Source organism: Peromyscus leucopus, chromosome 7, assembly GCF_004664715.2.
Source record: "Peromyscus leucopus breed LL Stock chromosome 7, UCI_PerLeu_2.1, whole genome shotgun sequence".
Lineage (NCBI taxonomy): Eukaryota > Metazoa > Chordata > Mammalia > Rodentia > Cricetidae > Peromyscus > Peromyscus leucopus.
Genome location: NC_051069.1, coordinates 85,160,900 through 85,185,716, shown reverse-complemented (window position 1 = coordinate 85,185,716; position 24,817 = coordinate 85,160,900). Strand labels below are relative to the sequence as shown.

At 45.9% G+C, this 24,817-nt stretch overlaps 1 protein-coding gene and 2 long non-coding RNA genes across 3 annotated transcripts in view; 1 reads left to right on the top strand and 2 right to left on the bottom strand.

The window, feature by feature from the left end:
* Zbtb38 (zinc finger and BTB domain containing 38) overlaps positions 1 to 24,483 on the top strand; it is a 70,767-nt gene extending 46,284 nt beyond the window's left edge. The window contains exon 6 of the mRNA XM_028866035.2: positions 20,090 to 24,483. Coding sequence (XP_028721868.1) covers positions 20,090 to 23,668 — 3,579 coding nt within the window. The 3' untranslated portion in view covers positions 23,669 to 24,483. The remainder of the gene's footprint in view (positions 1 to 20,089) is intronic.
* LOC119088365 lies at positions 6,569 to 8,408 on the bottom strand. The gene is made up of 2 exons (XR_005092032.1): positions 7,628 to 8,408; positions 6,569 to 7,593 (listed from the first exon to the last, which is right to left on the bottom strand). It is a non-coding gene; the product is annotated as an uncharacterized LOC119088365 (long non-coding RNA).
* Positions 9,318 to 11,781, bottom strand: LOC119088363. Its single transcript, XR_005092030.1, has 2 exons — positions 11,622 to 11,781; positions 9,318 to 9,492 (listed from the first exon to the last, which is right to left on the bottom strand). It is a non-coding gene; the product is annotated as an uncharacterized LOC119088363 (long non-coding RNA).
* Positions 24,484 to 24,817: the final 334 nt, after the last annotated feature.

The window sequence follows — 24,817 nt, the reverse complement described above, 5'->3', positions numbered from 1 at the left end:
TGGGAAGCAGCCATGCCCTCTGTCTATCCTCTTCAGATGTGACATTCCATTTCCTGACTCTGTGTTGCTCAGTCCTCTTCCGAGAGTTGAATGCTGTTTCCCCTCTTGAGTCCTCCAGGATTCAGCTCCTTCCCCTTTCTCTGAGTTCCCCAAACTAATCTTAAGGCTCCCTCCTCCTCGGCCCTGGACACCTGTGAGCGGCTTCTCTGATCTCCATATAGGGATTTGTGCAAGCCCATCAATTCCAGGAGACAGCTTCCCTAGGAGGCGCCCTGTAAAGAAATCAAGGAGTCCACAAGGCCAAGAGGAGGAAATAGTTCCATTTCCTTGAATCAATATTGTCTCAGATACTTGTTAGTAAAACAAACAACTTCGTGATTTTAGGGAATGCATTGAAAATGCATTACCAGCCAGGCGGTGGTGGCGCACGCCTTTAATCCCAGTACTCAAGAGGCAGAGCCAGGCAGATCTCTGTGAGTTCCAGGCCAGCCTGGTCTACAGAGCAAGATCCAGGTCAGGCTCCAAAGCAACACAGAGAAACCCTGTCTCAAAAAAAAAAAAAAAAAAAGAAAGAAAGAAAGAAAAGAAAAAAGAAAGAAAGAAAAAGCATTACTAGTAATATGTTATAACATTGACTGAGCATTTTCTTGCCCAGGCCTATTTTTAACATAATTATCATAATCCTCCTGGAGATTGCTGTCATTTTACAGAACAGATTAGACAAAATGCTGTCGTCAGGGAATGAAGGATGACGACACAGCAGAATAAAGAAGTGAGCACATGATCTGTAGCTTGGTGATGACATACAGGTTGGCCAGCAAAAATGTAAAAATGCAGCTGGTGATAATGCAGACTCTGACGTCAAATATGCCCAGGAATCAAACATGCTAGTCAAAAGGAGGTGGTGGTTTATGTTTACTAATGTTGAGATCACACACACAAAATATTTTTGAAACACAGAGCCGCATGACCAAGGCTGATTCCCATCCTTGCCGATTATAAGCTGTCTGGTGCTAGGACTTCAGTCTAACTCTCCGGAGCCTCGGCGTCTCTTTATTATTTTTTTTTTTTTTGGAACGGAAATATCATTTCATAGCCACAAGGACATCATGTGAAGGAAAATGAGTCGGCGAGTATGAAAGTGACTTGTAAATGAGACAGGACCAAACAGTATGAATACGGCTGGGTGCTCTTGCCTTTGTTCTGTGTTTGAGTCTAGAAAGGAGTCGGGATGGGGAGGGAGGTATTCTGCTTGGTAAGCGGGCCTGGGAGCCGAAACGGTTGCAAGCTGTCTGAATTCCATAGCTAGGCAGGGAACAGGGCTGCTGGGGAAGGGCTTGGGAGAACGGAGGAGAAAGGAAATTAGTCAAGCAATTATTGAGAGAGTGAGTAGACAAAATGAAGCTTTTGCACTCAGTCCCCAGTAACGAAAGACCAGCCCTGAGCTGTATGTCACTAGCTCCAGGAAGGGTGAACTCATGCTCTCTCCTTCTGAGGCTGTTCCTTGCAGCTCTGTAGCCTTCTGGATCTGAAGTCAAGAACTCACTCACATCATGTTCTTAGTTCTTGATTCTGCGTGCAGCAGTGTTCAGAGCTGCTGCGCAGGGTTGCATGCTGACTGTGTACCTCCAGCCTCCTCTTGAGGAAGGAGACTGGGGCTCTATCATTCCTATTTTGAAAGATGGAGAACTATGTCCTAGGGAGTCCCAGATAAACAGCACTGCCCTTCAAAGGCAATTTGAGTGGGTGCAAGGACATTTCTCTTTGGCTACCTTCAGGCGTTTTCGTCATCACCATCCTAAGCGGAAGCAGGAATCTGTGTAACACATTTAAACAGTCAGTGGATTTCTTTTAAGATAAAATTTAGTGTTCTTCAATATGTCAGCAGGTGAAAAGGAAAGGGACCCAAAGAACACATTTAATAGAATAAGAATAAACATGAACTTTTGAGTTTCAATTGAAAAATTTAGTCCTGGATGTTTGGAACTTGGAGCTGGTAGAGAAGGAAAGAAAAGCCCATGTGCTTTTCTCTAAAAGTACACACCAAACAAAGCCAGTCAGCTGCACTTGTGTTTGCGGCTGCGCTGTGTGCTTATCTCCCGGCTGATCCAGCACTCTGGAAGCAGTGTGAACTCCCTTTCCCAGGCTGAAGCAGGCTTCGGGAGGTCAGGCAGTTTCCAAGATCAGAAAGTGCAGTCCCAGCACAGCCGTTTGTGGGGCCTGGGGCAGGAGGGCCTGTGAAGCCAGAAGTCTGAGACCCGTCCTGCTCACCATGTGAGACCCTTGGCGTCTCTCTAACATTCTCTTCACAAGAGAATGGCCGAAGGAATTAAGAGATTCAAATAAGGAAAGGGAAACCCCCAAAGGGCTGTGGTGGGATGGGGGTCTGCATTTGAGGTTCCCCTGGGTCTCCTGAGCCGGCTCTGGAGTCTGTGGCAAGTGAAGAAGGCATTCAAGTGTGGCTCCTCCTACGCCTTTGAGTGTCTCAATCAAACTGCTCGTTTGCTGGAGCAGTGCTCTCCTGTCCACCCTTCTTGTTTTGAGAAACATTCTGGGGAATGGATTTGCCAGCTGGGGAGGACAGAGTATTTCTTTGGGTGTGTTTAGCACCATCTTGTCACATTGCGCTGTGAACTGGAAGTGGGCTTTGGTCATCTAGCTGTGACACAACCCAGGACCCAGCCCTGACAGAGCTTCCACCAGGGAGGGAAGGCTTTGGTCAAGAAACCATGTTGATGAAGTTGTCATACAGGAAGGAAGTCAGCAGAGGTAGAGAAGAGCCTAGGCACTGCCTAGGCCGGGCCCAGCTCTGCCTTCAGAGGAGAAAGGTAATCAACTAAGAAGAGAGGCTGGTCCAACAGAGCAAGAAGACTTGGGATTACTGCTTAACTCCAGTACTTGGTGACGATTTTGATCCAGGAATTTGATGGCAGTTTGAAGCATGATCTACCACAAAGTGTAGAACTGTGCTAAACCTCAAACTGAACCTCAAAATTTTTAAAATTTTGTTACTGAACAAACTGCAAGCTAATGAATCTATTAGTACTTAAACTACGAGAAAGAAAATATTCTATAAGATAAATCACAACCAAACTGCTAAGATCTTAGGTTCCTAGGTCCCAAGAGTGCACTCTGAAAATCCCTCCTGCATGAAGACATAGGAGCAGAGATGGTCTGCAGAGTCTGAAAGTAGATAATCGAGGTAATGAGACACAGAGTGGGGGGAGGGATAAGACTGCTCCCACTGAGACGTGTGGAAACCCCAAACAGGTAATATTTGCGCTTGTGAGTGATTATTCCTGAATTCATAGCCAAATTTAAGTGAGCCTCTGACTAAGAGGGACAGTGCGTGACATGGGGACGTACTGATGACATAAGCCTTATTTGGCCTCCTTCCTAACAGCTAATAAGTAGTTGCCTTCAAAGGGTTTTGTTACTGCGTGGGGGTGGTGCCTGCACTTGGGAAACAGAGGCAGATGGGTCTCTGTGAGTTCAAGGCCAGCCTGGTCTAGAGAGCGAGTTCCAGGATAGCCAGGACTGTTACACAGAGAAACCCTGTTTCAAAAATTAGTGTGTGTGTGTGTGTGTGTGTGTGTGTGTGTGTGTGTGTGAGAGAGAGAGAGAGAGAGAGAGAGAGAGAGAGAGAGAGAGAGAGAGAGAGATTAGTAAACTTTTTTTTTGTTTTTTGAACATCAGTCTAGAAAAGACACTCATAGTCCCAGTGTTCTCCACTAGTGCTATTTGGCCACCTAAGAAACGGTGATACAAAGATCTAAGAAACTCACTAAAGTCCTGACAGAACCAGGACCACCTACCACCAAGGCCGGACTCCCCCAGTGCCAGCCCGCCTCATCCTAAACTCTCCTTAGGTAGAAGCCTGTCTTGGGAGTGGACTACTTTTAGGCATTGAGTGTCTCTGTTCTCCTCCATCAGTGACTGTCACCCACCCGTTCCTTCTGGTACCCCGTCTTGATAACCCGTGTTAGATGCAATAGGCAGTAGGTGGTCAGCCTTGAAGCAAAAGTAGATGAAAAATAAAAACTAAAGTGATATTCAGCTGCCATATGTTACTTTCAGGTTTATATAGTTTAAGAAAATGAATTAATATGGAAAGTAATGATTTCCCTTAAATGTTCTTGCCAGGGTCACCTGTGGAAAATATGGTACCTTTTAAACACAGCAGAGAAATGGCCCCTTTCTGGTGGGTACAGGTGCAGATGAGGTACATGCTTGACCAAGCAGTAGGCTGGGTGGTATGTGGTTTGTGCACAGCCTACCACTGTATATATTACAAACTGTACCCCTGGGGCACATGGTTGTTCTGACTGAGTCCAGGCTGCAGTTTGCCAAACATGCAGTGGAGAGAAGACGGATACCCTACAACCTCTGGGATGTCAGTCGCCATACACATCACTCTCAACCCAGAAGATGAGGAAATAGAAGTTTTTTTCTTTTTTGAGATTCATTTATTTTGTGTGTAAGCATGTTTTGCCTGCATGCAATCATGTGTACCACATTTGTGCCTGGTGCCCACATCAGTCGGAAGAGAATGGTGGATTGCCCAGAACTCGAGTTATAGGTGGTTGTGAGCTGCCATGTGGGTGCTGGGAATGAAACCTGGGTCCCCTGCAAAAGAAACAAGTGCTCTTAACTGCTATCCATCCCCCAAATCTAAGTTCTTTATTATGTCTTCATGTTCCTGGATTCGAAATAAAAATCGCAGTTTTTGAATCAGTCTGTGATTTGAATCCCAGCTCCGCCACTCACAAAGTAAATGATTTTAGCCAAGCTCCTCAGCCCCTCCGACTCTCAGTTTTATCATTTGTAAAATAAGATTGCCACTGGGACCAGCAAGCTGGCACAGCAGTTAGACAAATCTCATACCCAAGTTTAACCCCCGTTAAAAGCCGGATGCAGTGGCACACATCTGTAACCTTAGTGAGATGGGGGTGGGGACGGTTGAATCACCCAGAAGCCAAGGGGCAGCTGGCCTAGAACAGCAGCAGCAGGGGGAGGCGGGAAACGAACTCCCAAAAGTTGTCCTCTGACCTCCACGTTCACACCCACGTGTATACAAGTAGTTAAAAAAGAAAAAAGGCTGCAATGGGGCTTCCTGGGATAATGTATATAATGTGTACACTCGTGCCAGACACAAATATTATGCTTGTTCGGTGTTGGGTACACTGTATGGATGTCATAGTTACCTATTGTCTTCCTGCCAGTGGACAAGTTTTCAGTTTGATGCATTTGTGAGGAATGCGAATGCTCTTCTACAGTAATACTCAGAAAAAATGCTGAGCAAGGCTCCAATATAAGCATGCAGGAGACATGGTCATTTATTTAATGTCCTGAAGGAGGTGTATAGCAAAGCGCACAGTAGGACATAAGAAGCATGACAACCTAGGAGCTATCTCCCAAAGGCCCAACACAACATCAGTGGTGCTGATGATTCTTTCCGATGTCCCCACTACTGCATCTAATTGCACCTTGTGCTGAGCACCACCAGGGTAAACGTGTGTGCTTTTGGTTGCCTCATGGGAAGACAGCTCATGTGTGTAAGTCACATACTGGGCACCAGAATGCACAGGCACCCACAGTTCCATAACCCAGAAGTAGGTCACAGGCCCAGCACCAGTTCCAGAAGAGCTGCTCCTCAGTAGAGAAGGCAGAGACTGTGGTCAGCAGGAATTTAAAAGTGGTTACAGGGAGTGGGATGCTGTGTGAGTGCCAGAGGGAGGATGCCACGTGGAAAGTTAGTCCTTTACATGCATCTAATGTCAACGACACATGTGTGCTGCCAACATTACATTTTTAGCATTAAATTCTTAAAGCTTTTGAGACAGAGTCTAACTTTGTGGATCTGGCTGACCTGGAGCTCACAGAGATCCACCTGCCTCTGCCTCCTGAGTGCTGGGATGAAAGGTGTGCACCACCACACCTAGCCTGGAAATTGATTTTTAAATTTGTTGCCAATTCATTGGAGGTATCTGAGACAATGACCCAGTCGTTGGGCTGTAAACAAATGTCATCATAGACACTAAAGGACTAATCTTTCCTTCCTTTTGAGGGAAAGCAGTGGTAGTGTCAGCTTGGGATGGAAATGGCCCCAAAGGCTCACGGTAAAGCCATGGTTGCCAGCTGACAGGCTTTGGGGAAGCAGTTGGATCCTAAGGGCTCTGGCCTCAGCGCCTAAATCCACAGATGGACTCATAATCTGGTGGCATTGCTAGGAGGAGGTGGGGACAAGGAGATTGGGCAAGCTGGAAGAAGTAGGTCAGCATGCTCTCTCTGGTTCCCAGCACCTCTCTCTCGCTCAGTCTGCTCCCTGGCTGCCATGCCGTGAGCAGCCTTTCTTGTCCATGCTCTTCCTCCATGATGTCTGCCTCACTAAACACGCGTAGAAACGAACCCCTGAGCCAAAGTAAGTCTTTCCGTCTTTAAGTCATTTTCTTAGGTTGTTGTCACAGAGACTAAAAACTAACACAGTAACATTTTCATCACTGTAAACGTATGTGTTTTTTACGTGTGTGGGTAGAATATCTCTATGGATTATGGATAGCCCTGGCTATCTCAGTTTGCATAATGTCACCTGACCGGCAGATCCCCAGAAATGCTCTTTTGTGGAGGTGGCTTTGTTTTTCCTTTTTCCAAGTCACAGCAGCCTTCTTGACTTTGAGGCACTTTGGTGCTTTTCCCCCAGTGGGAGATAGCAGAAGTGTCCATGCCACCCCCGTGCTCTCCCCTGAAAGCCAGGAATAGAACCAGGCACATTTGTTTAGTGATGGTACCACGGTAAAGGAAATGTTTGTGGCAATTTCAGAGCTAACCAATCTGGGAAACTGCTAAAAAAAAATCTCAGCCCTCTTAGAATCTTTACTCTGTAGTAAGGCATACACTTACCAAGTAACTGTTAACTAGTCATAAGTACTAAAAAGGTCGCGGTGGGGAGCTGCATGCCAAGAGTATGCAGCAGATGAGTGGTTTGTGGGAGAAGGGAAGGAGGTGTTGGATGGAGACCACGGTAGTTTGCTCTCTGGGCTCCAAGGTATTCCAGCCTCCAGAAGCAACATGTGAAAAGGGGTGGGTTGGAGTGGCAGAAAAAGAGTTTGAATTGTAAGGGACTTAATTAGCCTTTGTAAAGATCCTAGCATCTAGATACAAGACTCTAGCTCCTCACTGGTCAGGAGATCTTCCCTCTCTCCTGCAGGAGGTCACACTAGAAGCTGGCCTCCCCCTGCAGGATCTCTCTCTCTCTCTCCAGCATTCTTCTGAGGCTTCCCTCAGCTGATCTCATGCTGCGCCCTGACTAGAACCTCCTAGTCCCTCCACATCACTGGCCTGTAATGAGAGGGCCAATTTACACTCTGTTCTTAGGTCAGGAGATGAACCCAAGCTCACCATCCTCATGCCTTCCTTCAGATCAGCACATCCTGGCTGTGTGGACATTTCCCAGGCTGTGGAGTAAACACTTGAGTACATGGCAGGTTATACCTGGAAATGCCTGTGGTACAGCTGCTGTATACACCTGGAAATGCCTGTGGTACAGCTGCTGTATACACCTGGAAATGCCTGTGGTACAGCTGCTGTATACACCTGGAAATGCCTGTGGTACAGCTGCTGTATACACCTGGACTGCTGCTGGCAGGGTTCCTAGGCCCAGACCCATCAGCAAGGCCCGCTGCCCAGCAATGCCCAGATTGTCCTGAAGACTGCTGTTAGGGTAACTCTTGGTGCCCATCCTCTGCTGCCCCACTTGAGAGCCTCTCCAGCATATTCTTCAGTAGCTTTCAGAGATCTTCTGACCCATGACTCTCGACGGCTGTTATGACAGCCCTTCTGCCTAGAGCCTTAAGGGCCTATCTCCGCAAACGTCAGCAGTGGTCTTGTGTGATAAATTTGCAGTTTGGACTGAGCACACTCTTGTCTATAGAACAAGTACCTTCTTGCAAACTGAGCACCATCAGAAACCACATGCCCTGGTATACATGAGTAACTGCTATGGGCTTGATTTCCCCTTCTCTCCTGTGGGCATGATAATGACATCAGCTTCTGTCTCTTGAACCTTGCTTCTGCTCATCCATTGAAAACTATCAGCGTATAGTAATCCTTTCATTGATCTGGCAGAATCCTAGGTTCGTGGAGGGTATTAAATGAGTTAATATGCAGAGTGAGTGCTTCATGACCTGAAATGTATTAAGTAAAATTATGTTATTCAAAGTGTATTTGGGGACTGGAGAGATAGCTCAGTGGTTAAGATCACTTACTGCAGAGAAGCCAGGTTTGGTTCCCAGAACACACATCAGGTGGTACTCAAACACCTGTAAGTCCAATTCCAGGAGATCCAAGCCCTCTGCTGGACTCCATTCATGTAGGTACATACACATATACATATAAATAAAAGTAAGTAAATCTTTTTTTTTAACTATTCAGGAATTTCACATAATGAACCCCGATCACCCTTACTTCCCAGTCCTCCCAAGTCCACTGCCTGACCGCCATTCTTGTGGCCTCCCCTCCAAGAAAAGATTGAAAAAAAAAAAGTCCAATTTGTGTTGTCCATATATATAGTCACTGGAGCATGGTCAAAAATCTTAGAAAACAAAGTGGATTTGGAGAATTTAGAAGGTGAAAATTGGGCTGGAGAGATGGCTCAGAGGTTAAGAGCAGTGGTTGCTCTTCTAGAGGTTCTGAATTCAGTTCCCAACAACCACATGGTGGCTCACAACCATCTATAATGAGATCTGGTGTCCTCTTCTGACCTGCAGGCATACATGGAGGCAGAATGTTGTATAAATAAATCTTTTTTTAAAAAAAGGTGAAAATTATAATCAGCAATAATTCTTTATGTAATATTGATTTACAAACATATATCTACTTCTGGTACAAATTGTTGAGTGTTTTAGTAAATATCTGCCAAGGGCCTTCTCTGTGTCAGACCCTATTCTAGGGGCATGAGACACATCAGTGAGGAGGTAAAAGCTTGCTGCACTTTGGGACTTAAATTCTAGCGAGCAGATGGACGGTAAATGTGAGGAAGCGGTTGGTGCGCAGTGCCGGAAGGTGCCGTGTGCCGCGGGAGTCAGGAGCAGGGGGGGTCGATGGAGACGAGCATGCAGGAGACAACAGGCAGTCTGCATTTTCCTTTTGCTCGTTTTTAAGACAAGGTCTCTCTCCTGTGTAGCCCAGGCTGGCCTCCAGCTCCCAATCTCCCTCCTTCCGCCTCTCTGGTGTTGAAGTTGCTGGCCTTGCGCCACCACGTCAGGCCTCATGGGTTGGATTTTCCATCGGGTTGAGCCACCTCTGTCTGCTTCATATGTCTCTCCTCACCCAAGAAAACCTGAGTGGTGGCTTCCATGTGTCAGGAGCAGCAGTGGGAAGGCTTGTCCCTCCCAGAGCCTCCTTCCTGGACAGGAGCATGAAGAGTAAGCAGTAGTTCCCCGTTATCTAGACTTCGACTTTGCGCTGTTCCAGTTTTCCAAGGTCAGGTTCAGTCTGAGCATATTTAATGGAAAATCCCAGAAGTAACTTAGAAGTATAAAGCAACTTTCATAATTAAAATTATAAAATAAAATATATTATTTCTATTATTAAATTTATTTATTTACATTAAATATAATACTTATATTAAGTAAATATACTATTGTATATTTAATTGTTAAATTTTAATTATTGTTAATGTCAAATGGTGCCTAATTTGTAAATTAAACTTTATCGTAAGATGTATGTCTAGAGAAAAGTGTATTTGTGTATGGCAGGGATGGCACTAACTGGGCCCTGCAGATAACTAGGGACTAGTATATGTGTGATAATTGCAGGTTGAGATGAGCAGTATAAAGGCAATAAGGTGATGGGAGGTGTCACTTTGTCACTGGGACAAAATGTCTAAGGCATGGAGACTTGATGACAGCCCAGGATGGCCAGAGCACGGGGAAGTGAGCTTGCCACCAGCAACCCTCTTCCTCCGGTGAGGCTCTGCCTCCTAAAAGGCCCACAGCCTCCCAAACAGCACTGCCACCTGGGGACCAGGCACCACACGTGCATGGACCAGTGGGAGGCGTTTCATGTCCAAGTCATAGCAGAGGGAAAATGAAAATGGGAGCATACAGAAGAGATGGCCGTGACTTCAGAGCCCGGCCTGAAGTGTGAGAGGAAGCCATCCCTAGGCAGTGTCTGAACAAGGGTGCTGGGAAGGTCCCAGGGCCAGAAGAAACCTGGCAGACGGGAGAAGCAAAGGGAGCCTGTGTGGAGCAGGAATGAACAAGCGAGTGGGGGAGAACGGGGCACCCCATGGATAACGCAGTGCCGGCAGGCTGCAGAGAAGCCTGGATTTTATCCCAAGATGGGGAAAGGCCTCCGAAGGCTTTTAGCACGAGTCAGCCAGATCTCTCTGTATTTGTGCTCTGTACAAAGGTTGGGTGCACGAGCACTTCTACCATAGTCAACTAGGCAGGTCACAGTTTAGTTCTCTAGCTGCTTGATGCTGACATTCACTGAACCGCTACTGTATGCTGAATACTTCACTTACTTCACTTACTTCACTGTGTCCGAATTCCTACTCTGTGCTAAGTGATGTATTTGCTGGGTTATCTGTGACAGTCACTGAACTCCCTACTGTGTGCTGTGATGCACTTGATGGTGTGTGTGTGTGTGTGTGTGTGTGTGTGTGTGTGTGAGAGAGAGAGAGAGAGAGAGAGAGAGAGAGAGAGAGATATTTCATTCTCTCTGCCCAGTTCCTACTTTCCAGGAAGAATCGGCATGAACTACGATTCCACTGTCTTGGGTTGAGTCCCCAGGACCAAGCACAAAAGACCTGGGGAAGGTCAGGGAGCAATAGGTTCAGACTGACTAGCACCAAGGCAGCAGCTGGTATGCGCTGTCCATTTTAGGATAACCTATCCTTGCCACTTGTGAAATGTGCACTCTTGTTCAGAAGCCAGAATGTGCAACAGTCCTTCCCTCTACCCACCCTCAGGGACAACAGTCAGGTGAGAAAGGAAGGGCCAGCCTCCACTCATTCAGCCAGCCCTTTAAGTTCACAGGAAAACAGTATGTGCCCTTTGAAAACCAACTCCCTGGAGAGACAGCTCATTCTTGCAGTGAGACATTTCAGAGAACAGGAACTTGTCCTAAGGAACAATATTCAGATTGTAAATGCTTTCAACATTTGAGGCGACTGAATGCTGGTGGAATTTGCTGAAACCAGGACATAGAACTCCAAGGGCTTAGGAGACAGCCTCTGAGCCTGTTTGCCAGGTTTCTCAAGCCAGCAGGTGCCTGGGCAAGCTTGATCCTGAGATGAACCTATGGTAGGCAGGCCATCCTAAACACTGCTCCATTTCAACAAGCAAAAAGACCCCACGAACCTGTTCCCCTTTCATCTTTGCAAACAAGCAACCCCAAACGGTTAGGTGGGCCTATTGCATCATCCACGAACCTGACACTACCCGTTCTCAGTCGGTGCACGCAACTACAGGTCTGGAGGCTCACTGTTTACCTACTCACCGTAGTGGGTGAGGTTGCCCCAGCCAGCCCACCCTGTGTGGAGTGCATTCAGTAGCTCACGACGATGTCACTCTGAGTCTCAGGTCAGAAAAGGAACCTCCCTTGTCGCGCCGTGTTACCTTGAATTGGATAGCTTTCAGTGTATTGCAGCCTGGCACGCACAGCTTGTCCATGCCCCTGCTGGAACCCGTTTTGAAGACAAAATCAAAAGGATGTTCCTCTTCCTAGACACAGTTCTGCCCTATAAAGGGCTTCTGTTTTGTAATCTGTTTTCGAGATCTGGTGCTTGTGTTTCTAACACCCCATCACGTGTGGTCTGACGTAGACCTCACCATGACTATGAGCAAATGTACTGCGAGGATGTGTGTGGGATGGCGGAGCCAGCTCCCTGCAGCAAACCGTCCTTTGTTAGAAAATTTCCATAGGGCCTTGCAACCCCACACAGTGGATTCTGCTTCCATAGGCCTGCGCTAGCTGGATATGGAATGCGAGTTTGACTTTTGCAGGATTCCAGGTCAGTATCCTCATACAGAGCATTCTTTTTTTAGTTAGGGTTGATTTCTAAGTTTCTTTTTATAGAACACGACTTGCAGTAGAGAGGGGAGAAAGCTGTTTGTCGGTTCAACTCTATTATTTTATTTATGTTAGGAACTGAGTTGTCGGAGTGCTGGCAGGAAGGCTCGGCCTTCTTTGATCGGAGGATTTAGAAAACCGGAGTCCAGACTGGCTCTGGAGAGCAGCCTTCCCCTGGGAAGGGCCGCTTCCTCCTCCTCTGTCATGTCTTAAAGATTTACCGATAAAACATAACAGACTTCAGGAGTTGGGGAGATGGCTCATAGGATAAAATGTTTATTTTGCAAGCTTGAGGGGCCTGAGTTTGGATCCCCAATACTTAACGTAGCATGAACCTGTAACTATAGTGCTGGGGAAAATAGACAGAAAATAGCTAGAGTTCACTGTCTAGCCTGATTGGTAACCTTCATATTCAGTGAGTGACCCTGTCTCCAAAAAAGCAAGGAAGAGAGTAATAGAGGAGGACAGCTGGCAGTCTCTGGTCTCCTCATATGCACAGACAGGAACCGTGGACATGCATACGTGCGCGCGCGCGCGCACACACACACACACACACACACATACACACACACACCAGATTTTAATGGCAAGTCCTATAAAGAGGTACATGGTAATTCTAATTCTAAGTGTTTTTCCCTCTGTATATTTTGATAGAATTGTCTTAACTGGTTAGAGGGAAAGAAGCTTTAATTAATTAAGCTGGAGATACTGGGAAGTAATGGTTGCATCATTTCCAAGAATTATTTCTTGTTTTCAAATTCAGTCAGGGAACAAAGGCCTAAAAACAGCATCCTGGATAGGATGATGTAGGGCCTGATTTTTAAATAAACGAGTGGACAGAGTCATTTGAACAGAAGATTGTTGTGACCAAAATAGTTCGTGAGACTTAGAAAACAAGATGTAAGCAGTAGTAAATTGTACAAACAGAACAAGATGGCAACTGTGCAATCAAAGAGCAGCTTTCCCTGAGACTGGTCAGGAACAGCTCCGTGGTCTACCTGGCCCCGTGGTCTACCTGGCCCCGTGGTCCACCCGGCCCCGTGGTCCACCCGGCCCCGTGGTCCACCCACCTGCTTAGCATACTCAAATCCAAAGAGAATTTGGAAACACCTCTTCACTCACCTCAAGGAGGGAAGCAGTGTGCCTCTGTGGGCGTGGCTTCATCCCTCACTCCTCAGTTTCCCTACCTGTCTCCCAGGGATTTCCACTTTGTGTCTTACTTTCAGTTACTTTATGTTGAATTCTTTTAGGCATATATATTATTTTCTTTTTATTGAGTAAAATAAAAGTAATTTCCTAGAGGCAGAAATTATTTCAAAGTATTATGAATGTTGCCTTACAGATTAGCGCAGTAATTTCAAAGTTTTTGTCTTAGGATATACTTATACTCATTTTATTTATGCATATGAGTGTTTTCCCTGCATGTATGTCTGTGTACCACTTGCATGCCTGGTGCTCACAAAGGCCAGAGAAGGTGTCAGATCCCCTAGACCTGGAGTTATAGATGGTTGTGAGCTGCCATGAAGCGAGGTCCTGTGGAAAAGCAAGTGCTCTTAACCACTGAGCCTTCAGCCCCTGGACTTATCATTGAAGGTTCAAAGAGGTTTTGTTCATCTGAGGTCTGTCACTATTTACCATATTCAAAAATTCAAATGAGTATTTAAAAAATCATGCAAAATGACTTTGGTCAACCTAATTAAACAATAAAGTAGCATTTTACTTAAAATGTTGATTGTGTGAAATAAATAAACCAGTAAGAAGAGTGGTACTATATTTTATCAAATATCTTCAATTTTGGCTTAGTAGAAAGACAACTTGATTTTCACATCTGTTCCTATATCCGGTTGTAAAACAGCATATTCATTAGTTGAGGTATATAAAGAAATTCAACTTTGCACAGACAAGTAGTTGGAAAAGAGGGTTTCTCTTAATAGCCTTTCTAGTTAACTGTGGACAGTCTTTGATATTACACCAAAATTTGACATGATGTTCCTTAAAAGTTAGTTGCAACAAGGACTTTGAATCCTGCATACTTTATTACTTTGTGAGTCTACTAGCCTCTTTTGTACCTTTTAGCACATGCATTATTTTTTTAATGCATTGGTCATTAGAAAATACTGGTCCCTTGAGTTAGGTCAACCTTCCAGATTTGCTAAACAATATCCAAAAAATATACTCATTCACATCACTATCAACCTCATGAGAAGAATCACTCTGTATTGTGAAATGTGGCTTCCAAAATTTAAATTTCACATGAAAACAAAATCTTATTATTGATAGCAAAATACCTATGCCCATGAAATGACAGGGAATCTTAGTCTGTTTTCAAAACTGCAATAGCTACAGTCTGTCTATCAGTGATTCTCTCAAAATGGTATTCCAGGACAAAAGGTTAAGTCTGGTTAAGCCCACAACTCAAAGAACTACCCAGTTGCTTTTCTTGGAAGCAATTATGCTTCAATATGCACTTTTAAATATTTTACATGTACCGCTTTGTTTTATCACACAGAATCCATACACACACACAGACACACACACATAGACATACACACACATAGACACACACACAGACACACAGACACAGACACACACACACACACACACACACACACACACACACACACACACAAGCCTCAAGGTTAAAAGTTAATCAAATGATTCATTTTCAGTCCTTCCATTGATTACCTGTGCATGGTATCTGCTGAGGGCCGGCACTTGTCATTGCCATTGCTGGTCTATATTTTTCAATATACTGAAAAACACAAATAATATCTCTATGTTACCACAAATGGAGTTTTGACCTCACAAATCAAGAAAATATCTTAGGAAACCTAGAGGCCCTTGAAACATGCTTAAAAACTGCCAAGCTACAGGATACAGGAATAAAATTGGCAAGAACTAATTTTTATTTTCCTCTTTCTTTTGCTCTGGCTAAATAGAGTTGAGCTCACTTTGGCCTGATTTTTTAAGGCTTTAACTCAGGAAGTTCTGTTTGCACATATGTAAATACAGACATTTGCTTAAGTTGCTCTCTGCTCATCATCAACATAGGCAGCTTGCATGTGCTGTACAGGGAGAGCGAGTACAAAGACGGGCAACATTGTTCCTGTACTGTGGGGGCTCATCAAGAAAGATGCATGTGAACAAACATATTCTCAGCTCCGATGTGGGCATGAACACACAACCAGAAATTCTACCAGAGGGAGGCTGTCCAGGTGAGGGATTACTTGAGATGGGTATGTCTAAAGACTGCCAAGTAGGAGAGCTCCAGGCTGGAGACACAGGCCTTGAAGAGAAAGCATGAAGCCCACAGGAAGTAGGTCTTCCAACGCTGTGAGAAACGTGGTCCATGAAAAGGAAGGTGTGCTGACGGACCTCTGGATGTGGGGCTGAGAGGCTGGGATGGAGAAGGGACTCCTGCCCCCGACTGTTTGAATATTTGCCATGAGCTGAGATTTCTTTTCTTTTTTATGAGGTAGGTAACTCTGGAGCTGTGGCAGTAGCTCAGTCAGTAGAGTGTGCTCCACAAACATGAAGACCCAAGTTGCTACCCATTACCCTTATAAGAAAGTCGGGCATGCTTCCAATCCCGGCACCGAGGATACAGAGTCAGATAATATCCCTGGGACTTGCCTAGCCTAAAACAATGAGCCCTAAGTCCCGGTGAGATACCTTGTCTCAAAAATCAAGGTGGATGGCTCCTTAGGAACAACACCTGAGATTGACCTTTGACCTCCACATGGTCATGCACACACATACTATATACACCCCCAATGTATGCATCTGCACACACACATTAACACACAAGGTAGTTAATTCTGAAAACAAGTATAGCAGGATAATTTTATTAGTCATATTTACTTATTTGATATATCTACCTTTTGGGGTTTTTTTGTTTTGTTTTGTTTTTTGTTTTTTTGAACAGGGTTTCTCTGTGTAGCCTTGGCTGTTCTGGAACTCACTCTGTAGACCAGGCTGGCCTCGAACTCACAGAGATCCACCTGCCTCTGCCTCCCAAGTGCTGGGATTAAAGGCGTGCACCACCACTGCCCAGCTTATCTAGAACATTTTTATTGGCCTTTTAAGGTATTTTTTATTTTATATGTATGAATGCTTTGCCTACATGTATGCCTGTGTGCCACATGTGTGTCTAGTGCCCACAGAGGCCAGAAAAAGGCATCAGATTCCCCAGAATTGGAGTTACAGATAATTGTGAGCCACCATGTGGATGCTGGGAATCGAACATGGGTTCCCTGGAAAAGCAGCCAGTGCTCTTAACTGCTGAGCCAGCCCCCCCTTTTTTAGCCTTTTCATGTTTCTCTATTTTTTCTCAGTGGCACTTCCAAGAATAGTGAACTTGTTGCATGAAACTTTAAGAAAACAGTTTAAAAAATTACATGTAAATTAAACCTCATTTTTCTGACTTACACTTTTTGTTCCAAAATCTGTGGTGAGCCTTCCATCTGCAAAGGCTCCTCTGAATTCTGGGTTAAGTCACTCTCTGTGAGGAAACGTGGAGGGTTTGTTGTGAGGGCTTACAGCTCTAATGTCAGAGGACAGCGATGTTGGCGAGAACGGCCTCCTCCCCTTCGGAGCTACGTCCCCGTTCGTCTGCTTCCTGTTTCTGCTGCTGCTGCTGTGACAAAGCCACTGAAGGGCTGGTGAGATGGCTCATCGGACAGAGGACTGGCCCTACGAGCCAAGGACCTGAGCTCAGTCTCTGCAGCCTGTGTAATGCTAGGAGAGAGCGGACTGCACAAAGTTGTCCTTTGACCGCCACATGTATACCATGACACATGTATCACCCTCCACATCACACACAATGATTTTTTTTTAATTAAAAAATTTCAATCTAAGGGAGTTATTCCAGCTGGTAGTTCAAGGAGCCTCTCCATCAAGGAGGAGATGGAAAGGCATGGGCCCTTACAGCAGCTGTCGCATTGCGTCCCCGATGCTACCCTTTAGATGCATTTCTCCACTTACACAGTCCAAGCTCCCAACCAAAGAGTGGTGCCACCCACAGTGGGCAGGTCTCCAACTCTCAGTGCAGTTGAGACAACCTCCCCCAGGCATGTCCAGACGCCGGCCTCCCAGGTGACTGTGGATTCCTCAAGTTGAAGATAGTAGTTGTCACACTTCTTGTTCTTAATGTTCTAACCACGGTTACTAAGAAAAGCTGCTTGGCCATGAATGCTCAATGCTCAAGCAGTGTGTGTGTGTGCAAGGGACATGGCTCCATGGCACCAGGCCTTGCCAAGCCGCTGGCAACTGCAGTCCTGCCCAATCCTTCCTGCTTGTCAAGGAGAGACATGTCATTTTTCGTGTGTGTGTGTGTGTGTGTGTGTGTGTGTGTGTGTGTGTGCGTGCGCGCATGCATGCGCAGAGAAGTTAAACAGGATAAGATTATGAACCTGTGGAGAAAGTAGATCCTATAGGATGTATTTCTGCTGTCCATTTTTACTGGTAGAAACAACCACCCATGCACAATTCCAGAAAGATTAATTTAGAGACAAGGCAAAGCAAAGTAGAACTAATATTAGATAAAGAAACCGAAACAATGGTCACACCAGAAACCCCAGCTAGGAGTGGCTGCAGTAAGTGACCGAAGGCCTGCGCTTCCTCGTTTCCAGAACTAAAGCTGGTGAGCGCATATGTAGTTCCTTTGTCAAAACTGAAGGATTCATGGGAAGATGCCCTTTCCCTGGGACCAAAAGTGATACAAGAATTTATCAAATGATGCTTGTGTAAAGGAGCTAAACAGCACAATGGGGCCCAGCTTATAAAAGACCCTTTACAAAAACGTTAAGAGGGGTTGTTTTGTTGTTGTTGTTTTGTTTTTCAGAGCTGAGGACCAAACCCAGGGCCTTGTGCTTGTTAGGCAAGCACTCTATCACTGAGCTAAATCCCCAACCCCAAGAGGAGTTTTTGTGTGGACATCTGGTCCCACTGAATAGATGTCATGAGCTAAATACTATATACACTCCAGGACTGGCAAGACGTTGCCACTGGCAGCTAGAGAAATATTGCCGAATTGTATGCTTTCTGGAGACTGTATATACTGATGGCATAGGAAGGGGAACCAGAGGTTGCATGGTTAGTATGTCTTGGAGACCAGAGCAGGGTATTGTTTCACGTTTAGATGCAAGGAAGAATTGCCGAGAGTGAGAACTGTGAGTTACTGTCTGCATTTTTTTTTTTTAAGTGGAAAGTACTGGAACAGAACAGATTGTATGTATTATGTGAAGTCAGGGTCTTCATCTCATGTGTGTCTTAGGTCACTGTGTGCTGTGTATTTGTTACTGTGGACAAGTGTAAAGGCTACTGCTGTGGCCACTAGGGTGTCAGTAGGGCCTGGTCACCCCAGGTTCACAGTACAACATACAGAAAATGACAAGATTATTCAACACACACCCCCCCCACACACACACAGAGTGGTGTAAGAATGTGTGGTCTGTCCTAATTGTCAACTTGATTGGGTTGAGAAGGACGTAGGAGATTTGTAAAGCATGGCCCAGGATGTAGCAGAAAGGACAAGAGGGGAAGACCCACCTGAATGTGGACAGCACAAGGCTGGGGGCTTGACTAGAGTAAAAGGGGGTCAGCTAACCAGGGCTCCTTCGTCTCCTCCCTCTACCCCTACCCCTCCCTCCTCCTCCCACCACATGTGAGCTGCCCTGTTCAGTCACGCTCTCCCGAGATCAACTAAAACCTCCGAACCGCTGTTTCTGGGACGTTTTTTCACAGCACCAGCAAGTCTAACTGAAGAGAATGGGTTATGCATGCTGCATGCTGCATGCTCAGCATCCTTAGACCATCCGGGAGCCATCATGCCTTTCTTTTTCATTCTGCTGTAGGAAGCCGTGATGAGACCCATTAGCAGAGACTTAGGAACGCACTTTCCTGGTTTAGGGTCTTGTCATCTTTGTTTGCCTTCATTTTAAAACCTCTAGTCTAGTCTGATTATAATGAAGGAGAAATCAAAGTGGTCTGGTGTGTGGAGAGGAGCCAGGTGTCCCTGGTGGTCAGACTCAGTCTGCCCCTCAGAGAGAAGCTCATCCGAGGAATGAGTTAGGTATGGCTCCTTCCATTCTTGCCTTTTCTCTGAACAGATACCTTATATAAACGTACCACTCACTTATGGGAAACTTCAAAATAAGTTAGATTATTTCTGCTGTATGAATTATGTTGGGATCAGATCGTTAAGGTTATCTTTGAAAACATATAAAGGAGGCTGGGGGTATGGCTCAATGGTAAAGCCGTTGACCAGCATGTAGAGGCCAGGGATTCAGTCCTCAGCAACATATACACACCACACCACCCCCACTCTGCATCCTCCCATTTCTGCACCCCCATCAAATGTAGCTAGGTGTGTTGTTACATGCATGCCCTTACTCCCAATACTTAGGAAGCAGTGGCAGGCCTATCCCTATGAATTCAGTTCCAGCCTGGCCTACATATATCTAGTCAGCAGGACTTGGGATGTGACTCACCTAGCATGTGTGATAGCCTAGCTTTAATCCCCAGATCCTTTGTGGGGGAGGGGACTTCAAAGAAGGCAGAGGCAGGTGGATCTCTGAGTCTAGATAACAATAGGACCATGTCTTCAGGGGAAAGTCAGATGAACAGAGGATGCTTCTAAAAGACCATGATGCCACTCAGCTCTAGAGTCTCAGAGACGCAGCCGAGTGGGGAGACCCTTTCTGCTTGGACATACAGAAACTTGCCCTCCCCATATTTGGACACACACACATAGCCAAGACTTCGTTGCAGCAGGCAGGGGAAGGAGTCCTTGGAGGATTTCCAACTACAGCTACTAGCAATGGCATGAGAAACAGTCTGGGGCAAGAAGGTTAGGCTTCTAATGTTGACTTCCAAGTCTTAGGAAGAGCAACAGGATGAGATAAAAGTCCGAGTTTTCATGTGAAAAACAGTTTTCCCCAGAAGTAGCAAACAGCCTAGAAATGAACAAGTCACTGATGGAAGAAGGCCCCTGACCGTTTGTTTCTCGTTTCAGATGACAGTCATGTCCCTCTCCAGGGACCTCAAGGACGACCTCCACAGTGACACAGTGCTCTCCATCTTAAACGAGCAGCGCATCCGGGGCATTTTATGTGATGTCACCATCATTGTGGAAGACACCAAGTTTAAAGCCCACAGCAATGTCTTGGCTGCCTCAAGCCTTTATTTCAAAAATATATTTTGGAGCCATACGATCTGTATTTCCAGCCACGTCCTGGAGCTGGATGATCTGAAAGCCGAGGTGTTTACAGAAATACTTAATTATATCTACAGCTCCACTGTTGTGGTCAAGAGACAGGAGACTGTCACCGACCTTGCCGCTGCAGGGAAAAAGCTGGGAATATCATTCTTGGAAGACCTTAGTGACCGCAGCTTCTCAAATTCCCCAGGTCCCTACGTAGTCTGCATTACTGAAAAGGGCGTGGTTAAAGAAGAAAAAAATGAAAAAAGGCACGAAGAACCAGCTGTTACCAATGGGCCAAGGATCACAAATGCATTTTCCATCATTGAAACAGAAAATAGTAATAACATGTTTTCTCCACTGGACTTGAGGGCAAACTTCAAAAAGGTGTCTGATTCCATGAGAACAGCCAGCCTCTGCCAGGAGAGGACCAGCGTCTGCCACGAGGCAGAGCCTGTCCGCACGCTTGCTGAGCATTCGTATGCTGTTTCTTCCATCACTGAGGCTTACAGGAGTCAGCCTGTGCGGGAACACGACAGCACTTTATCTGGTAAGACAGGAAAAGAAAACGACGACGATGCGCTTGCCACGAAAGCAAAGCCATGCCGAAAGCCAAAGACCCCAACCCAGGATTCTGACCCAACTACAGAAAATGCGCCACTGCTCCCAGTAACCAGCCCAGAAGTTAATGACGAGAGAAGTCCACAGCCAGCTCCAATTCTGCCACACTCAAAACCTCCCAGCAATGAAGGAGATGTCCATTTTCCCAGGGAAGAGGAAAAGCAAGCCCCTGATATTCCTGGTCCAGCAGCAGCAGAGGTCCCGCCCCTTGTTTATAACTGCAGTTGCTGTTCCAAATCCTTCGACAGCAGCACACTGCTCAGTGCCCACATGCAGCTCCACAAGCCAGCCCAGGAGCCTTTGGTATGCAAGTACTGCAACAAGCAGTTCACCACCCTCAACAGGTTGGATCGGCATGAACAGATCTGTATGAGGTCTAGCCACATGCCCATCCCAGGAGAAACCCAGCCGTTTTTAGAAAACTATCCCACTATTGGACAGAATGGAAGTGCGTTCACAAGTCCGGAATCCTTAGTACCAGAAAACAGGATTGGTGAACTTTCCAGCGCTGGGAGTGCCTTGCCAGACGAGGACCACATGGTGAAATTTGTGAACGGGCAGATGCTCTACAGCTGCACTGTGTGCAAACGTAGTTATGTGACTTTATCCAGCCTCCGAAGGCATGCAAATGTGCACTCGTGGAGAAGAACATACCCCTGCCATTACTGCAACAAGGTCTTCGCACTGGCCGAGTACAGGACACGGCATGAAATCTGGCATACTGGAGAGAGGCGGTACCAGTGCATATTTTGTCTCGAAACTTTTATGACCTACTACATACTAAAAAATCATCAGAAGTCTTTTCATGCCATAGATCACAGACTCTCCATCAACAAAAAAACTGCAAATGGAGGCTTGAAGCCTCCTGTCTATCCATACAAACTTTACAGGCTCTTGCCTATGAGATGCAAGAGGGCACCTTATAAGAGCTTCCGGAATTCTTCCTACGCCACTTCTCGAGAAAACAGTCAACGGAGTGTGTCTGCGCCGGATACATTTGTTGTTCTGAATCTGCAAAGCTCTGAAATGCCCACACTGAACTTACAAGATGGCAGAAACCCCTTGACCAGCAGCCCCGCCATCCCAGTGGAAACACCTTCACATGAGGGGACACCCACTCCCGCCAAAGTGAAAAATACAGAAGTCTTCAAGTGGAAAAAGGAGGCACTGAAAACTGACCTTGTCAAGAACTTTGATTCGACTGAGGTGTCAGTTTCTTCCACTGGAAACTCTGTCAGTGCCAGCCTCCAGGCAGAGCCCACACATGCTTCATCGGTGGGGAAAGGCAGCGAGCTGAACTCAGCCTCTGTGATCAGCTACAGTGGCCCGGTGCCCTCTGTCATTGTACACAGCAGCCAGTTCTCATCGGTGATCAAACACAGCAATGCAGTTGCTGCCCTGACCAGCAACCACGAAGCTCCGGCACAACCTGTCCTCAGTCCGTCCCTGAAGGACGATAGCAGGCCTGAGGCAGAGAAAGCCAGCAAACTTGCAGGCAGGCCCAAAAGCGTGAAGGAGAAAAAGAAAGCTATTCCATGTAACAAGGGAGAAATAACAGAGGAGGCGAAACACATTGCTGATCATGGGGGGTCTTTGGGCAGAACCACTGATGTCGCCGAAGGAACCAGTAAAATCGAAACGTACATTGCAAAACCTGCTCTGCCAGGCACCTCCACAAACAGCAACGTTGCACCCCTTTGTCAAATAACAGTGAAAATTGGGAATGAAGCCATTGTGAAAAGGCATATCCTTGGGTCAAAGCTGTTTTACAGAAGAGGGAGAAAACCCAAGTATCAAATGCAGGAGGAGCCGTTGCCTCAGGAGAGTGACCCAGAAACCCACGGGGACAGCCTTGGGCTTTGCCAGACTGAATGTGTAGAGATGAGTGAAGCGTTTGATGACGTGAGTGACCAGGATTCCACTGATAAGCCGTGGCGCCCGTACTACAACTACAAGCCCAAGAAGAAATCCAAGCAGTTGAGAAAGATGAGAAGAGTCAAGTGGAAGAAGGAGCACAGGAGCAGAAGCCCCAGCAGGAGATGCAGGTACCCAGCTGAACTGGATCGTGCAGAGGCGAAGCCACCTCCGGATAAGGCTTTGGAAGAAGAAGAAAATAAAGAGATGCCCAAGCTACAGTGTGAGCTCTGTGATGGCGACAAAGCAGCAGGGGCGGAAGCGGAAGGCAAGCCCCACCAACATCTCACGGTGAAGCCTTACATCTGCGAGCTCTGTGCAAAGCAGTTCCAGAGCCCCTCCACTCTCAAGATGCACATGAGATGCCACACTGGAGAGAAGCCATACCAGTGCAAGACCTGTGGGCGGTGCTTCTCGGTGCAAGGAAACTTACAGAAACACGAGCGCATCCACCTGGGCGTGAAGGAGTTCATCTGTCAGTATTGTAACAAGGCGTTCACGCTGAACGAGACTCTCAAAATCCACGAGAGGATCCACACTGGGGAAAAACGTTACCACTGTCAGTTCTGCTTTCAGGGTTTTTTGTATCTCTCCACAAAAAGGAATCATGAGCGGAGGCATGTCCGGGAGCATGATGGGAAAGGCTTTGCTTGTTTCCAGTGCCCCAAAATATGCAAAACAGCTGCTGCCCTCAGAATGCACCAGAAGAAACATTTATTCAAGATCTTAAGTAAGCAGGAAAAAATAGGGGACATGTGCCATGAAAACTCAGATCTCCTGGAGAGTCAACTGGGCACTGATTCGGAAGACAGTGACCAAAGGGATGATATACAAACCTTTGCCGAAAATGTCGAGTGACGACAACAGTTAGAAAAGTCCTCCAAAAGTTGTTTGTGAGATTGTTTTTCAGTTTTTTTAAGTTTAGTTTTGTTCACTTAATAGTCACAGAGGAGTGGAGGGGGAGTTAATTCTCATGTGTGTAAACTTAAAAAAAAAAAAAAAAGGATCCTAGCACCTACTTTGGGTTTTATCATTCACTTTACACAGAGTGCATAAAAACAAAATAGCTGAATTCTCTAAGGACCCAAGTATTTGTGAAGGCTAATGAAGTTCTGAGCTGTGGTATTTTGAACAGTGAAAAAAAGCAGCTGAGTTTTAGCCTAATTTAAAACTTTCCCGTGAGGGCTAATGAGGACTGCTGAACTGTTGTTAGTCACTGGAGAAAACGAGGGTCAGAATCGTGAAAACGGTATCTCTGAGATGAGTGTGCTCAATGCTAACTGAGCTATGACAGTATTTATTCCCATCCAGTTTCTGCACTATTAATCTTTGTTTAAATTAATGGGTATTTACAAAATACGTAACAATATAACTGAAAATATGTAATGGGTAGCCTAAAGTAGGACATTCATACATCCTCTAGAAATACTTTTCTGCAACATAAACCTTGTAAAATACATATATGAATCACTATAACTTTTAACTGTCTGTGACCCTTGTAGAGAACCATAATGAGCAATAGACCTGCAAATAATGAGGACTGGTGTCGAAATCAGTAGAGCATTTGGAATCTGACTTATGAGCATGTGTGTGCTTCTCGATGGAATGCTGTGCTATTCTCTTAAAGTATGGCTGAGCTGTTATTAGAACTGGTCTACTCAAGTCACACAAAACATAAGTCATGCCTTATCTATGGGGAAAGCCTTCCCACAATTACCTGAGATTACCTATGCCGTATAATCCTTTGCAGTGGCCACACCTCAGAGAATGAAGAATGGTCAAATTCTTCTGAACTCTCTGCAGTCTTCCAGTCATCCCAAGGCCATGGATGTTGGGGGCTATTCCACACAGACTTAAGGGGTCATATAATCTTGATGTCTCCCATTCTACTGAAGGAATATACAAGAGGTTGAGTACAAGACATACCTCTGTGCTAATGAAGTTTCAGGCACTTGGAAACAGCTGAAAGTCTAATGCCTCAATTGTACACCTTCTTGGAGATGATGC